A 17,473-nucleotide genomic window follows, 5' to 3' on the forward strand; every position below is an offset into this window, starting at 1 on the left:
CCCCCCCCCCCCCCCCCCCCATCTCTCTGATCTGCTACAGCCGTATGTGTAAGGATGGTACCATTTGGTGGCCCGGTTTGTGTCTGTGTTCCCTAGTGCTCCCTCGTTAGTTCTATTAGTGCCACCCTTGTCTCGTCACAGCTGTTCGTAATCACGTCTCGTCTTGTCCCTGTATATAAGCCGTCTGTCAGTCTTGTTCGTTGTCGCGTCGTACTCGTTGGGTCTCCTGTGTTCCCCTGAGTCTTCCGAGTTCCCTGAGTCTTCCGTGTCCCCTGAGTCCTCCTGAGTTTCCCGTGCCTTATCTTCCTGTTCATGCAAGTTTTACAGCCCCGTCAGCCTGTTATTTTTTATCTTTATTTATCATTAAATACCTATTTTTGTATTCTGCCGAGTTGAGTCCCTGTCTGCACTAGTGGGTTCGCTCCTGCCTAGAAAATCCTAACATTATGTCCCACCACATTCCATGAGGTCAGCGGACCAGTTGCTCCTCACAGTTCCAGGAACTCGTCTTAAGCGCAGAGATGACAGGGCCGTCTCTGTAGCAGGCCCAAGACTTTAGAACGAGTTGCCTCTGCTTGTCAGACAGGCTCCCTCCCTCTCGGTTTTCAAGTCCCGTTTAAAAACCAACTACTATTCAGTAGCTTTCAACACCAGATGATCTGTGTTTGAACCTGTATGCTCCACACTGATTAGTCGTCATATTTATTATCTGCATCGTTTTTATGTCTATATTCTGATTTACCTCATTTATATTATATATATCATTTATATTTATATTATGTATATTGCTTTGTGTGTTGCCCGTTTTTCCTGTCTGTACAGCAATTTGGTTGGAGATGGCTGTTTTAAGTGCTCTATAAATAAAATGGTATGGTATGGTATGGTATGGTAATAACAGCATTGTAAGAGGGAGACAGTTGAAAAAGGAGGTCTCCACCACGGTTTCATGATGGACGATTTCTTTTCACAAAGATGGCCTCCTTTACTCCTCTCTCAAACCATCATTCCTCTCTGTCCATTTGTTCTGTGGAAAGCGTGGTCCTGCTGCTCAGAGTGGTGTCTGATTTTAATCTTAAACTGATGTATTTGATGATGTATCAACCAGCCGGTCAAAGCAGATGGCCGCTTGTCCTGAGCCTGGTTCTGCTGGAGGTTTCTTCCTTTTAAAAGGGAGGTTGCATCATCAATAGGAATGCACGTAAAGAGTGATGTGACATCAAAACAGACCAACAACTGTGTCAACTCTTGAAACTGTGCCTGCACTCAACCTACTTCACATATGGGGAGCAATATTATAGGCAGAAACAGGGGTGTGCTATGGGGTCTCCAGTTTTTCCTATTGTTGCCAACCTGTACATTGAGGAAGTAGAAAAGAGAGCCTTGACGTCCTTTTCAGGGACATCACCAAGTCATTGGTTCAGGTATGTTGACGACACCTGGGTTAAAATTAAATCTCAGGAAGTCCAAAATTTTACTGACCACATCAACTCTGTGGATAAATACATCAAGTTCACACGAGAAGATGTAAAAAATGGCAGGTTGGCTTTCTTGGACTGTGAGGTCTCAGTCTCTGATAGAGGACATTTGCAAACTGAGGCGTACTGCAAACCCACTCACACAGACCAGTATTTGCAGTTTGACTCCCATCACCCTTTGGAGCAAAATTTAGGAGTCATCACGACTGTAAAGACGCTCTTATCTGCTGTGCTATATTGCTCGATGTATCACAACTGTATCTTGTCCTTTATCTGGATCTGCTTGGCTTCTGGATCTGCTTGCCTTTTGGTATCAGCAAGTATAGATTGAACTAAGTCAGAGAATGTATTTGAGTTTTTTGTGTACGGGACATGAACTAACAGGGAGCTGCTGGTGTGTGTCCCACCTGATGACAAGATCACCAGTAAACTGGAACGGCAGAAGAAAATAATAAAACAACTCCATAATAGGACTTCCAGGAAATGAAGACATCAGTTTGAACTAGATTAGACAAAGAACTGTAAGAATGTGTGACACATCTCTGGGTGGAGCTTTTGTGTTTAAATACAGAAGGAACTAAAGCTCCGGTCAGACGCGTCTTGGGTTTTTGTTGTATCTCTGTTGGTTTGGGGTAAGAGCGTCTCCTTTCAGCTGAAAGCTTTAATAAATGTTGGTAATACTTTTTAACTTGAATCTCTCCGACTGATTATTGTGTCTTTTTTCCATGTATCTCCGAACCAATGAGAGGAACAGGTGAATAGGCTGAAAAGTCTGAGTTGTTGTGTTGATTTTCCTCGACAGGACTCTGTACCACAGAGCAGACAGCATCCCCACTAACTCAGGTGCTAGGCAGAAGAATAAATACCACACAAGACAGGCTCTAGAGCAATGTGGATATCCTAACTGGGCCTTCCTGAAGGCAGAGAAGAAACCAAAACAGGACTCCAGTCAGCCATCAGGTGAAAAGGAGGAACCCAGACCTAGACCAGTGGTCATTCCATATGTTGCGGGAGCATCAGAGAAACTGAGACATTTATTTTCTAAACATAACGTCCCAGTGGCTTTTAAACCCCAAAATACATTACGGCAAAGACTGGTTCATCCCAAAAATCCAGTCCCCCAGCACAAACAGAGTAATATTGTGTATGCTGTTCAGTGTCAGGAGGGCTGTGATCAGTCTTACATCAGGGAAACTAAACAGCCACTGGCCAAAAGGATGGCCCAGCACAGAAGATCAACATCATCAGGCCAGGACTCTGCGGTCTAAACTCATCTCCAGGCCAGCGGTCACTCTTTCAGGGATGAAAATTTTCACATCCTGGATAGAGAGGAACAATGGTTTGAGAGAGGAGTAAAGGAGGCCATCTTTGTGAAAAGAAATCGTCCATCATTAAACAGGGGTGGAGGCCTCCGGGTTCAACTGTCCCCCTTTTACAATGCTGTTATTGCTAGTATCACTCAGCACTCTGTGAATAGTAAACAGCCATCAGGGTGCTAATGATCCATTGTTAGGCTGATGGTCCTTCTTGATCATGTGAGCAGCTGGTTTTTGTTGTTAGCAGCAAACTGGTTGATCCACTCTGAGAAGGTGCTATTTATAAGACTGAGCTGAATACAGCTCTTCCAGACTGAGGAAGTCTTTCGGATGAAAGACGAAACGTTTCTACATTTTTTTTCTTGGTTTGCTTTGTTTTGTTTTTTGAATGTCCAGAGGACCAGATTTAACTTTTTTAGACTTTTTATTTTTTTATTTTTTTACCTGGATTATTGAGCATGCATCAGGAGGTGTTTCCATGAGGTTTTCAAAAATAAAGCTCTATTGTGAAAGTGTACTCATGTGAAAAGAAAATTCATAACATAATGAAGTTCATAAGTTTGATATTTATATACTGGTTGAAAATAGACGGGCAAGAAATTCATAGTAAATTTAACAAAAAGTAAAAAGTTCTTAGAATAAAAATTCAAATAAAAGTTAAAATTATTTAATCCAGAAAGAACTCTGGCTAACTACTTTAGCTCATTTATAACATGATGGAGTTAAATTCAAAGCAGTCTGTTCCTCAGATAAATAGTGTTAACTTATTTTTATATGAAAGGTTCTGTTAAGTTATTTTATATATGAATATTTCTGTTCAGTGCCCTGAGACGACTTCTGTTGTGACTTGGTGCTATACAGTATAAATAAACTGAATTGAATTGAATTGAATTGACATGTCTTTTTTTAACTCCGCCTATAAAAAGAATCAGAACCGGGAATCAATAGGAACCGGAATCGAAACGAAGAATCGGAATCGCTCAAATTCAAACGACGCCCAACCCTACTCATGACTCAATGAGACTACCTGTATAATCAATCAACCTTTATTTATACAGTAAATAAAATTAATTTAAAAAATCTGATCAATGAAATTACAGAACAGGTCACAGTGGACCAATGAAACATGGAAGGGAGGAGAGAATGGGGACAGGAAACTACCCCCCCCCGCCCCCCCGCCTTTTGAAACAGGGAGGGGTTCCCCCTTCCTGTTTTGAAAGGCAGCTGTGTGATGGAGGACAGCACAAGCTTGAACAGGTGAAGATAGCGATCAATGACTTCTTGGTACGATACAGTATTTTTTTAACCAGCCGTCAAACAGGCACTGTTCAGAAATTTTTTTTTGTACTGTACATACTGGTATTTATGTATGTTACTGGTACGTATTTAATTAAAAGTTGTAAAAAATCTTTCTATGTAAATATCTTCATGTTACAATGTGGACACCTGCAGCTTATAGACAAATGTAGTCTATGTACAAAATTTTATTTTATTTTTAAATTTAGTGGGCGTGGCTTATATCAGGTGTGCTCAACAGTCTGGAAAGTAGGAGTGGTAGTAGTAGAGAGTTGTTCACAACACATTGAGCACTACATAACATGAAAAATCTTTGCAACAAAAGGGGTGTTCAAAACCTTGACAGAAGATCTTTGTTTGTTTCCCTGCTGATGGATGGTGATACTCCTCTGTCTTCATTCCTTCCCCCTTCAGGAGCTTCAGCAGGTTTTGCTGGCCTTCCTGCTTCTACATGTTGGCCCACCGACTGCCTGAGGTCTCCAGACAATCCAAGCAGATCATCTAAAGTGTCGGCTCCCTTCCATTGTTCAGCTCCCATCTTAAAAGAATCAGCCTGACAAGAGAACCCAGGAACAAAGTAAATAACGACACGGTACGCAGGACAAACCTGCTGCTGGAAATCTAACACCAACAGCAAGAAAAAGATTTAATTTGATTTATAATTGATAATTTACAACCAGCTGTTTCCACATGGATTAACTATATTTGTGTTCTTTATTCTCGTCACGTGACAAAGTTCAGTATCATCATCAAGGAGGCAAATGGTAAATGGACTGTACTTATATAGCGCTTTTCTATATTATCAAGATACTTAAAGTGCTTTACACTACAATCTGTGTCCTCATTTACCCATTCATACAGCACTCTACTAGATTTCTGCAAAGCTAATTTAACAAATCATTCTAAAGAGACTGATCAGTGCTTTGAGATCACATTCATACACCGATGGGACACACATCAGTGGCGATGAGAGGTTCAGTGTCTTGCCCAGGGACACTTAGGCATGTGACTGCTGGTGGATTCGAACCCCCAACTCTTGCATTGGAGGACGACTGCTCTAGCCATTTGGCCACAGCTGCCCGAGGTGGTGGCTGCTGTAAAACTGCTGGAAGAAAAAGTTGTTCAGCAAAGTGGAACGGCTTGTGATCTTGGGAGCTAATGAGCATAGCGACAAGCTAACGAGCCTCCAAGCTAAAATCAAAAATAGACCCTTAAACAAGATGAGGAAAAACTTGGAGGCCTGCTCCAGACCAGAATTCTCCAACCTGTCTTGCACTCCTGATCGGTTTTATGAGAGATCATTTTTCCATGGAACAGGGTGTGCGAGTATGAGGGGGGCTCACATGCATAACAAAATACAATTAACTACATCAAATACAATTTAAACATTACCTCTATAATTTAAATATACTTATAAGTTTATATTTTGTTATATCATTAATATTTTGTGGTTTATGTAATAGAACTCAGAGTCAAGGAAGCGCTAAATTTGCGCAAACAGAAGTGATTGATTTTTTAAAAATAAAATACCATGAAGACTAACAAAAAAGTAAAATAAAAAAACTACACATATTGTACTTCTCTCTGCAGCCGGTACTAAATGATCCAAAGTCCGGTACTGTTCCCCAGCCCGGTGATTGGGGACCCCTGCTTTAGATGAAATAATATTCTCATGAAGTTTACATAAAAACACACACACGCACAAACATTATATATATACAGACCCTTTCCGAAAAATAGAATATCATGGAAAAGTTGTTTGACTTCTATAAATCCATTCAAAATGTTAATCTTTAATAGATTCAGGGCCCACAATTTAAACAACTTCAAGTATTTATTTGTTTATTTTTACATAATTTGGGCTTCCAACTCATGAAACCCACAAAAACAGGATTTCAAAAAATTAGAATACTGTGAAGACATCGGCCCACACTACTCAGTTTTTGCAGATAAAAAAGAAACAAGTTAGGATTATGTAGTGAACTCGGCTTCCGACCAAAACCTGCCTCTGAAGACCTTCAGGGGACAGGAACTGTTATTTCATTGATTTGAATCCAGAAATACAAATTAGCTCATCCAGAGACTGTCTAATTGTATCCTGAAGCAATGAATTGAAAGAACACTCTTCTTTTATATTATCATTACTATTTTACAATATCTTGATAATCAAAAGTGTGTTTAGTTCATACCATTTCTAAATGTTGAAGTGAACCACTCATTTTAAATCAACTGTGAAACAGTATTAATGATTTTTTTTACACCTCATTTAAATTAGAAATCAATTTAAATGTCTATTTACAAAGTAATTATGCATTTTGATTTTCTGTCTAAAGGAGAAGTAGTGATGTCGGTCAAAAGTCGGAGACAGTCAGAGGGAAGTTATTAGAACAGGCTGTGTTGTTCTTAAACCTAGCAGACGGTAAAAAGAGAAACACTGGCATCTGCGTTCCTCTCACTCCTTCAAAACATTTCTCTGTCTGTACTAAATGTTCTTAAACATTCCTGCTGTCTTTTTGACTTTTAATAACCCTTTGACATCACTGAAACACACCCCCTGTTGGTTGTTTCAACCAATCAGGAAGTCCTGAGTGACCGGAAGTGAGAACTCTTTAAAAGTCCACACTTCCTGGAACTACTCAGTCGAGTCGAGTCTTTCAGTCTAGCCAGTCTAGTCTTCCAGTTTCCTGAGTCTTTCTTGGGACTATGGAGTCTTCTACTTCTGAGTGGAATCTATGACTGAGTCTTATTGAGAGTTCCTAAGGAACTTTCAGATTTAATCAATAGCTGATGGATTTGAACGTGAGAAGAGGGTCCATCCATCCCAGCGGAGTCACAGCGCCTCGCTGTGAACTCACTCGGGTGTAACGCCCTACAACTTCGAAGGAAGCTTGTTCTGTTGAACGGAGTAAACCACACGACTTCTGACGATGACCAGCCACCCTGACCGGAGACGCTGTAAAGGTAGTGTGCATAGGGACATCTAGACCGGAGCTGATCCATCATCTGCAAAGGTAAAGAGACGTCACGAGTTGTCACGCACTAAGTGGACCGGGGGTTTGAGCTGGTGTTGAAAGAAGCGTGCTAATTCTGGTCAGCAAACATACATCTTCCCTCATCCATCTTCCTTTTAAACTTCTCCATTCCTTCCCTTAACTCTTCTATTTTGCCAATAATCTAGATGCCTTCAGAAATGTCTTGTTGTCTTATTAGTAAAGCGTGCCAAGTTTTATTAATCAGAACCAGATCAGCTAATCACGTGTACATGTTTTGATGTTAAATTTTGAGTCTGTTAAATAAATGACCACATTTATTCTGATGGGTCAAAGTTAAATTAACGTCTCTTGTCACTGATTTAAACACTCCACTCACAGTTATCTTGGTCACATGGCAGAAATTTAACTTGAAAAAGAGAGAACCCGTTATATTTAAATAATTAGTAGTAAGGTACAGCAAAGCTGACCTTGACACACTACAATTACAACAAATCAATCAAAATATGGTACTTTCAAAAGGATGTCAATCTTCAATACTTGGTTGGGAATCCCTTTGCCTTAATCATTGCCTCGATGTGACGTGGCATTGAGGCAATCAGCCTGTGGCATTGTCTGAGAGTTATAGAAGCCCAGGTTTCCTTGATGCTTGCTGTCAGCTCCTCTTTGTTGTTGGGTCTGGTGCACCTCATTTTCCTCTTGAGAATACCCCATAGATTCTCAATAGGGCTTATGTCCTGCGAGTTGGCTGGCCAGTCAAGCACTGTGGCATGGGCATCAAACCAGGTTTTGGTGCTTCTGGCGGCATGGGCAGGGGCCAGGTCCTGCTGGAAGATGAAATTTGCATCTCCATACAGATCCTCAGCAGAAGGAATCAAGAAGTCCTCTAAAACATTCTGGTAGACTGTTGCGGTGACCTTAGATTTAAGAAAGCAGAGTTTCCAACACCTGCACTGGACATTGCGCCCCAAATCATGACTGACTATGGATATTTCACACTGGACCCCAAGCAGTATGGGCTCTGTTCTTCAACCTTCTTCCTCCAAACCTTGGACCTTGATTTCTGAATGAAAGGCACACTTTACTTTCATCGGAAAAGAGGACCAAGGAACCCAACAGTTATAGTTCATCTCCCATATGCGTTTGAATGTGATGGTTTTGGAAGCTGTGACTCCCGCCTCATTCTACTCTTTCTGGATCTCTGCCAGATTCTGGAATCTTCTCTGTTTGATAATTCGCTGAAGCCCACGGTCATCTCTTTTGCTGGTGCAACTTCTCCTGCCACATTTTGCCCTTCCACTAGACTTGTCATTGATATTCCTGGACACAGCACTCTGTGAACAGCCAGCCTCATTAGCTATGAACTTTTGTGGCTTACCCATCCTATGGAAGGTATCAATGATGGTCTTCTGGCCAGTTGTTATGTCTGCAGTCTTCCCCATATTGAACCGAACTGAGACTATTGAACCAAACTGAAGCAATTTAATGACACCTGGGGAAACCTGTGCAGGTGCTTTGAGTTTAGTAGATGATTAGTGTGTCACACTCAGTTTAAAACATTCATGCTCTGCTAAATTTGGGCTGATTTCTCCACAGTATTCTAAATTTTTGAAATCCTGTATTCGTGGGTTTCATGAGCTGGAAGCCCAAATTATGTAAAAATAAACAAATAAATACTTGAAATTGCTTAAACTGTGGGCCCTGAATCTATAATCTATTTAAGATTAACTTTTTGAATGGAATTACAGAAGTTAAACAACGTTTTCATGATATTCAAATTTTTTGGAAAGGGTCTGTACAGGTCCTTCTCAAAAAATTAGCATATTGTGATAAAGGTCATTATTTTCCATAATGTAATGATAAAAATGAAACTTTCATATATTTCAGATTCTTTGCACACAAACTGAAATATTTCAGGTCTTTAATTGTTTTAATACTTATGATTATGGCATACAGCTGTAATGAGAGATAATATGCGTCTGATATTATCCTTTATTTAGACGGATTCTTTCATTTTTCTGGACTGAGTACTATCGTGCCTTGAATGATTAAATGTGGACGGAAACGTGTTTAAATTTCTGACTCACCAACAATAGTGAGCCGTTTAATTAAAAACGATTTAAAACACATCACACATTTACATTAATTGACAGATTGATTACAATTAACACAGCTTAATTAATGAGCTTTACAATGAGAAATCATACGGCCATGATGTCTTACTTGCAACTGAAATACAACAGACATTTCTAAAAATATCTGGATTAATTACTGGCAGATAGAAGAGTTTTAAAGATGGGAAAATGAAGTTTAAATGGAGAGAGATGGGTGAGGGAATGTGTCTGTATAACCAGATCAGCACGCTTCTTTAGACGCAGCTTAATCCACGGTACACTAGCAGTTGAGATCGACTCTTTTACCTTTGCAGACGATAGTTTCGGCTCCGGTGTAGAGTTTTCTTTCAACTCTTTTCAGCGTCTCCGTAAGAACAGCTGTGACCTCAGGAGTCGTGAGATCATCACAGAACAGACTTCCTCATTGTTCAGAGCGTTCGTCGGGTAGAGCCACAGCGAGACCGGTGCCGTTCTGGTTCAATGTGTCATGCAATTATGTGGTTTAAGGTGGGCTTATGAAGGGGTTTTTACATAAGGCCTTAACCTATATGCACCTGGTGTGTAAGCTATTATGATTGGGAACAGCTACAGCTACCAGCTAAAGGGTGGAACATGCTGAAAAGGGTAGTTATAGGTGTCTATACCTATAGAAGGGTGTTCCAACTATACCACCATCGCTAACATTGTCTATGTTAGACTTACATGGCCACTATAGTTGGTTTATTTGTCTGTTGCCTTTTAGACGAACGACTTGAGATTGGGTGTTTGGTTTCCCCATAAATGTTTTAGGAGTCTATGGCGAGACTCATCAAAAAGAATTAGCTATCCCCCCGAATAGAATTGTAAGAGTAGGTTCGGCTTAAGCGTTGTGAGAGCAATGTAGATTATGGTACTTAAGGTAGCATTAATCTACATTAACTCCGCAAAGATTAGGTTTTAACGAGTGAACTGCATGTTGGCATAGTTAAAGTCCTTTACAGTCTCCAACTAAAATACATACAAAACTCATTCTTACTTGGGGTGTTCAGAAACAATACCAAAAACCAATTAAACGATGTCTCAACATCGACAAAAACAGTGACTAAGCAACCAGTAAAACAACGTTTAAACGTTGACAAAAGTAGTGATTAAGCAACTAGAAAACGACGTTTCGGTGCGTCACTCACTCTGAATGTCAGATTTGATCACGTTATCGCGTCTGGTAACATTACCCTAACTGGCGTCACCCCCCTTCGGTCATGGGGGACCGCGAACACGGGTGAGGACGTCGCTCCATGAGCTAAAGTTAGGTTGTCCTTGAGTAGTTTTAACTGTTTGCGCAGCTGAAAGAGGACTTTAAGGTCTGGATTGGAATCCAGTTCGCCTTTTGATGGAGCGTATTGGTCTGGGTCAGTCAGACACAGTTTCATCGAGTTAATTGCAGGATCCAACTTCTGAAGTTGGATGATGTCTGGGTCAGTTGAAAATGACTTTTCATATTTTAAAAGAACTTGGCGAAGTTTGTCTCTTTCTTCATCAGATGTCAGAGCGTCGGCTTGGGCGACCACCTGATCAATCTGTGATGAGACCGATAAGGGTTCTTGCTCTTTGGGGAGCTCCAACGAATCCCTTTCTGAGTCGTCGGACCTGTCTATGGGTAAGACACCATAGGTTTGAGATCCTTGGTCGACGTCATCGGTTGAGAAAAGAGCTATGGCCTGTGTTGGTTTCGTGAACCATACTGGCCCAGTTTCTTGACTCGGTACCAGGTTGTCTGGGAGTCCTCCCAGAAATGGAATGCCTAGTTCAAAATCATGAAAATCGGTGGAAATCAACCATCCTAGCATAGTGTTTTTTGGGCTCAGCACCTCATCCGTCCCTGTGTTACACATAGCAACAGATGTGGTCCTGGAGTCAAGGCTCACTTGGTTCGTGGCTTCCACAGACAGTCCCAAGTTGAAAAACGTAGGAGAAGGTTGAAAATATGCCTGTTTATGGCTAATAGCTTGTCCAACTATGATGTGGATTCGCACCATTAGGTTAATCACCTGAGGTGGTACTGTGGTGGTTTGGTTGCTAGCAACCTGGCAGGCCTCTGGAATGGTCTGCCCAGCCTTAAGGTTTGCTGTGTCTAGCACAGGAGGATCCTTTGTGGCTGGTTTTAGGGACCACAGCACCTTGTTGATGGTGTCCACGTGGACACCCAACCTTACCAAAATGTCAGAGCCTATGTAGGTTGCATGTGGTAAGTTTTGGATCACGAGAAACGGGTGAACCAGTTCTCGGTGGTTCCAGTTCAGTTTTAGGTTAATGACTCCTTCAGCGGTCATTACCTATGAACTATTGGGAACTAATGGAAAGCGGAAAGCTTTTTTAATTAGTTCTAGATCCACGTGTTTGTGAACCAAGGTTTCATAGAAAGCTCGGTTAATTGCCGATTTATCTGTCCACAGAGACAGAACAGCATCGTTGGTGTGGGATCCTTGGATCTCTACACCTTTAACTACCAGTGGTAGGTAGTGTTTGGTGGACTCTGACTGCTCCAGCTCACAGAGGAGGCTGTCTTGTTGGGTCAGAGTTTGGACCACCGGGTGGGTCTCTTTGGTTTCACATGATTTCAAAGGAATACTCACCGGGCTCGTGTCCTCGGCTGAGGAGTCCTTTGTGCCCTCCGCGGTACCTGCTGTCAGGCAGTCTGTGTTACACTCCGGAGGCATTTCTATTGGCAGTGGGTTGCTCACCTTTGCCCACATCGTTTGATCACCATAATCTATAATCGCGTCGAAGCGATTTATAAAATCCTGGCCAACCAAAAATGGGAATGAGTCAACACTAGACACGTGTACCGGGTGGTATAGTGTCATTCTGCCAATCTGCATGTGAACCATTGCTATAGCTGTCAGGGTTGTCCTCTTCTCTGAGAGACCCTGCATTTCTATAGCACATTCTTTGAGAGGTATTACCCTGTTAACACTGCTAGCGGCTGTCCTCAGCTCCTCGGACAGTTTAGCTGACATAATTGTTATGTCCGCCCCACCGTCCAGGAGTGCTTCATGTGTGAGGACTCCTTCGAGTGTTACTGACAGGTATGCCTTCTTGGCGACCCCCCTTCTGATAAAGTTACACAGAAACCTCTTAGGTTTTTTCTGACGTTTCTTTACACCTTCAGCCTTGTCTGTGTAATCTTGGTTTGTCTGAACCGTCAGCACAGCAGTAGCTGTTTCTGAGTGTTCAGCTTGCGATGACTCGTCATTGTTTGTGTGTGAGTTTACCCCCCCTTCTTCCGATGAGGGGTTGTTGGAGGCAACAACAATAATGTCTTGGTGTGTTCCACCGACATCTGTGATGTTGTCATTCGCGCCCTCAGATGTAATAGTGATTACATCACTGCATAGTGCTCCAGGTTGGTTTCCCGTGTCAGACAAATATAACGAAGCACTTCAACAGTGGCCTGAGTCAGCGCCCAGTTTCAAAACAGCAGTTTATCCATTCAAACACGACTCGTTCGAACGAATCAGAACCGAGCGACAGAACTGGGTCTGAACAGAATAAAGCGTTTTACCACAAACCCAGCTTCTTGTTACACCACAGATGTACAAATTTCAGCTTTTAAAATTAACACATTGACTTAACTTCAGCTCTAAAAACACCACAACTGAAACATATCACTGTATTTCCTCTGAACACCACAGCTGCAAAACGCTGCGTTTCACAGTCGAACAGAAATCTGCACTTTTAAGCTAATTTCAGTTAAGATCAGATATGCCAACATGATAAATTCAATTGTTACAGAATAGCACAGTCCATTTCATGAACCCGTAGGGGCCACCAGTTGTAATGAGAGATAATATGCGTCTGATATTATCCTTTATTTAGATGGATTCTTTCATTTTTCTGGACTGAGTACTATCGTGCCTTGAATGATTAAATGTGGACGGAAACGTGTTTAAATTTCTGACTCACCAACAACAGTAAGCCGTTTAATTAAAAACGATTTAAAACACATCACACATTTACATTAACTGACAGATTGATTACAATTAACACAGCTTAATTAATGAGCTTTACAATGAGAAATCATACGGCCATGATTTCTTACTTGCAACTGAAATACAACAGACATTTCTGAAAATATCTGGATTAATTACTGGCAGATAGAAGAGTTTTAAAGATGGGAAAATGAAAACCCAAAATGCCTGTCCCAAAAAAATAGCATATTTCATCCCACCAATGAAAGACAAGTGTTTTTAATACAAAAAACACCAACCTTCAAATAATCATGTTCAGTTATACACTCAATACTTGGTCGGGAATCCTTTTGCATGAATGACTGCTTCAATGCGGCGTGGCATGGAGGCAATCAGCCTGTGGCACTGCTGAGGTGTTATGGAGGCCCAGGATGCTTCGATAGCGGCCTTAAGCTCATCCAGAGTGTTGGGTCTTGCGTCTCTCAACTTTCTCTTCACAATATCCCACAGGTTCTCTATGGGGTTCAGGTCAGGAGAGTTGGCAGGCCAATTGAGCACAGTAATACCATGATCAGTAAACCATTTACCAGTGGTTTTGGCACTGTGAGCAGGTCGTGCTGAAAAATGAAATCTTCATCTCCATAAAGCTTTTCAGCAGATGGAAGCATGAAGTGCTCCAAAATCTCCTGATAGCTAGGTGCATTGACCCTGCCCTTGATAAAACACAGTGGACCAACACCAGCAGCTGACTTGGCACCCCAGACCATCACTGACTGTGAGTGCTTCACACTGGACTTCTGGCATTTTGGCATTTCCTTCTCCCCAGTCTTCCTCCAGACTCTGGCACCTTGATTTCCGAATGACATGCAAAATTTGCTTTCATCCGAAAAAAGTACTTTGGACCACTGAGCACCAGTCCAGTGCTGCTTCTCTGTAGCCCAGGTCAGGCGCTTCTGCCGCTGTTTCTGGTTCAAAAGTGGCTTGACCTGGGGAATGCGGCACCTGTAGCCCATTTCCTGCACACGCCTGTGCACGGTGGCTCTGGATGTTTCTACTCCAGACTCAGTCCACTGCTTCCGCAGGTCCCCCAAGGTCTGGAATCGGCCCTTCTCCACAATCCTCCTCAGGGTCCGGTCACCTCTTCTCGTTGTGCAGTATTTTCTGCCACACTTTTCCCTTCAAACAGACTTCCCACTGAGGTGCCTTGATACAGCACTTTGGGAACAGCCTATTTGTTCAGCAATTTCTTTCTGTGTCTTACCCTCTTGCTTGAGGGTGTCAATGATGGCCTTCTGGACAGCAGTCAGGTCAGCAGTCTTACCCATGATTGCGGTTTTGAGTAATGAACAAGGCTGGGAGTTTTTAAAAGCCTCAGGAATCTTTTGCAGGTGTTTAGAGTTACGTCGTTGATTCAGATGGTTAGGTTAATAGCTTGTTTAGAGAACCTTTTCATGATATGCTAATTTTTTGGGACAGGCATTTTGGGTTTTCATGAGCTGTATGGCATAATCATCAGTATTAAAACAATTAAAGACCTGAAATATTTCAGTTGGTGTGCAATGAATCTGAAATATATGAAAGTTTCATTTTTATCATTACATTATGGAAAATAATGACCTTTATCACAATATGCTATTTTTTTGAGAAGGACCTGTATATATTAGGGATGCACAATATTGGATTTTTGGCCGATCGCCGATATGCTTATATCCATCCATCCATACATTTTCTTTACCCGCTTATTCCATTTTGGGTCACGGGGGTCGCTGGTGCCCATGTCCAGCAATCACTGTGCGAGGGGCGGGGTACACCCTGGACAGGTCGCAAGTCCATCACAGGGCCACATAGAGACAAACGAGCCAAACAAACATTCACTCTCTCACTCACACCTAGAGACAATTTAGAGTTACCAATCAGCCTAACATGCATGTTTTTGGTCTGTGGGAGGAAACCGGAGTACCCAGAGAAAACCCACGCATGCAAGGAGAGAACATGCAAACTCCACCCAGAAAGGCCCCTGGACTGGGGTTTGAACCAAGGATCTGCTCGCTGAGAGGCAGCAGCTCTACCAGTTGCGCCACCGTGCTGCCTCGATATGCTTATATGTTAAACCTAAATTGGCCGATAACAGATGCCGATACCGATATTTTATATACTTTGCTTTGACAGAACATAGCCCTCTTATTTAGATTTATTTGCTGCAAAAATTGTGCAACAGCTGTAAGAGCTGGTGACATATATTCAGTAACATCCATATGATATGCATAGCACTTTAACTTATATTCAATTAAGTGTTAAATGTTATTTATGGGCATTAGTCATCTGCAACGCTGTCTCACTTGTGGAGGCTTGTTCCGGGTTCCTAGCTGCAGTGTGGGATCCTCTGCACTCCTGTGCATGAAGGACAGCCTTTTTAAGTTCAAAGTTTTTGTCTATCCATTGTGCCGTAAGACTAATCATGCTAACGGGGCTAACATGACGTCCAAATGTCTGTGGTAAAACTCACTCGTCATGCTATCAGCTATTAGCTTCTCAATGACGTCGGAAATGTCGGCTGGTAACTCGGGTAGCGTTACATGGGAAGAATATCTCAGACTGGGGACGATGTAGCGAGGCTCAACGTAGTCCATAAATAAATAAATATACGTATATACATATATATATATATATATATATATATATATATATATATATACGTATATATATATATATATATACACAAACCGGATTCCAAAAAAGTTGGGACACTAAACAAATTCTGAATAAAAACTGAATGCAATGATGTGGAGTTGCCAACATCTAATATTTTTTTCAGAATATAACACAAATCACAGATCAAAAGTTTAAACTGAGAGAATGTATCATTTTAAGGGAAAAATCTGTTGTTTCCAAATTTCATGGCGTCAACAAATCCCCAAAAAGTTGGGACAAGTCCATTTTTACCACTGTGTGGCATCCCCCCTTCTTCTTACAACACTCAACAGACGTCTGGGGACAGAGGAGACCAGTTTCTCAAGTTTAGAAATAGGAATGCTCTCCCATTCATGTCTAATACAGGCCTCTAACTGTTCAATCGTCTTGGGCCTTCTTTGTCGCACCTTCTTCTTTATGATGCGCCAAATGTTCTCTATAGGTGAAAGATCTGGAATGCAGGCTGGCCATTTCAGTATCCGGATCCTTCTCCTACGTAGCCATGATGTTGTGATTGCTGCAGAATGTGGTCTGGCATTATCGTGTTGAAAAATGCAGGGTCTTCCCCGAAAAAGATGACGTCTAGATGGGAGCATATGTTGTTCTAGAACCTGAACATAGTTCTCTGCATTAATGGTACCTTTCCAGACATGCAAGCTGCCCATGCCAAAAGCGCTCATGCAACCCCATACCATCAGTGATGCAGGCTTCTGAACAGAATGTTGATAACAACTTGGGCTATCCTTGTCCTCTCTGGTCTGGATGACATGGCGACCCAGTGTTCCATAAAGAACTTAAAATCGTGACTCATCTGACCACAGAACAGTCTTCCATTTTGCCACACTCCATTTTAAATGACCCCTGGCCCAGTGCAAATGTCCGAGCTTGTGGAACTTACTTAGAATGGCTTCCTCTTTGCACTGTAGAGTTTCAGCTGGCAACGGCGGATGGCACGGTGGATTGTGTTCACTGACAATGCTTTCTGGAAGTATTCCTGAGCCCATTTTGTTATTTCCTTGACAGTGGTATTCCTGTTTGAGGTGCAGTGACGTTTAAGGGCCCGGAGATCACGAGCATCCAGCAGAGTTTTACGGCCTTGACCCTTACACACAGCGATTGTTCCAGATTCTCTGAATCTTTTGATGATGTTATCAATCAATCAATCAACCTTTATTTATACAGGTAAATCCCGGTTATGCACGGTTGATGATGATAACTTAAAAGTCTTTGCTATTTTACGCTGGGTAACACCATTCTGGTATTGCTGCACTATCTTTCTGTTCAACAATGGAGGAATTGGTGATCCTCTTACCATCTTGGCTTCTGAGAGACACTGACACTCTGAAAAGCTCTTTTTATACCCAATCATGTTGTCAATTGACCTAATTAGTGTTAATTGGTCTTCCAGCTGTTCGTTATATGCTCAATTTCTTTTTTCCAGCCACTTATCGCTACTTGTCCCAACTTTTTTGGGATTTGTTGACACTGTGAAATTTTGAATCAACATATTTTTCCTTTAAAATGTTACATTTACTCAGATTAAACTTTTGATCTGTCATCTATGTTATATTACGAATAAAATATTGACATTTGCCATCTCCACATCATTGCATTCAGTTTTTATTCACAATTTGTTTAGTGTCC

At 41.7% G+C, this 17,473-nt stretch overlaps 1 protein-coding gene across 1 annotated transcript in view; it reads right to left on the reverse strand.

Moving 5' to 3' along the window:
* The window catches only part of abhd18 (abhydrolase domain containing 18), a 256,999-nt gene that overhangs the window by 78,350 nt on the left and 161,176 nt on the right, over nucleotides 1-17,473 (reverse strand). The window contains exon 11 of the mRNA XM_037675441.1: nucleotides 4,426-4,640. Within this exon, the coding sequence (XP_037531369.1) occupies nucleotides 4,426-4,640 (215 nt within the window). The remainder of the gene's footprint in view (nucleotides 1-4,425; nucleotides 4,641-17,473) is intronic.

Source organism: Nematolebias whitei, chromosome 4 (assembly GCF_014905685.2).
Source record: "Nematolebias whitei isolate Nwh7 chromosome 4, NemWhi1, whole genome shotgun sequence".
In the NCBI taxonomy this organism is placed as follows: domain Eukaryota; kingdom Metazoa; phylum Chordata; class Actinopteri; order Cyprinodontiformes; family Rivulidae; genus Nematolebias; species Nematolebias whitei.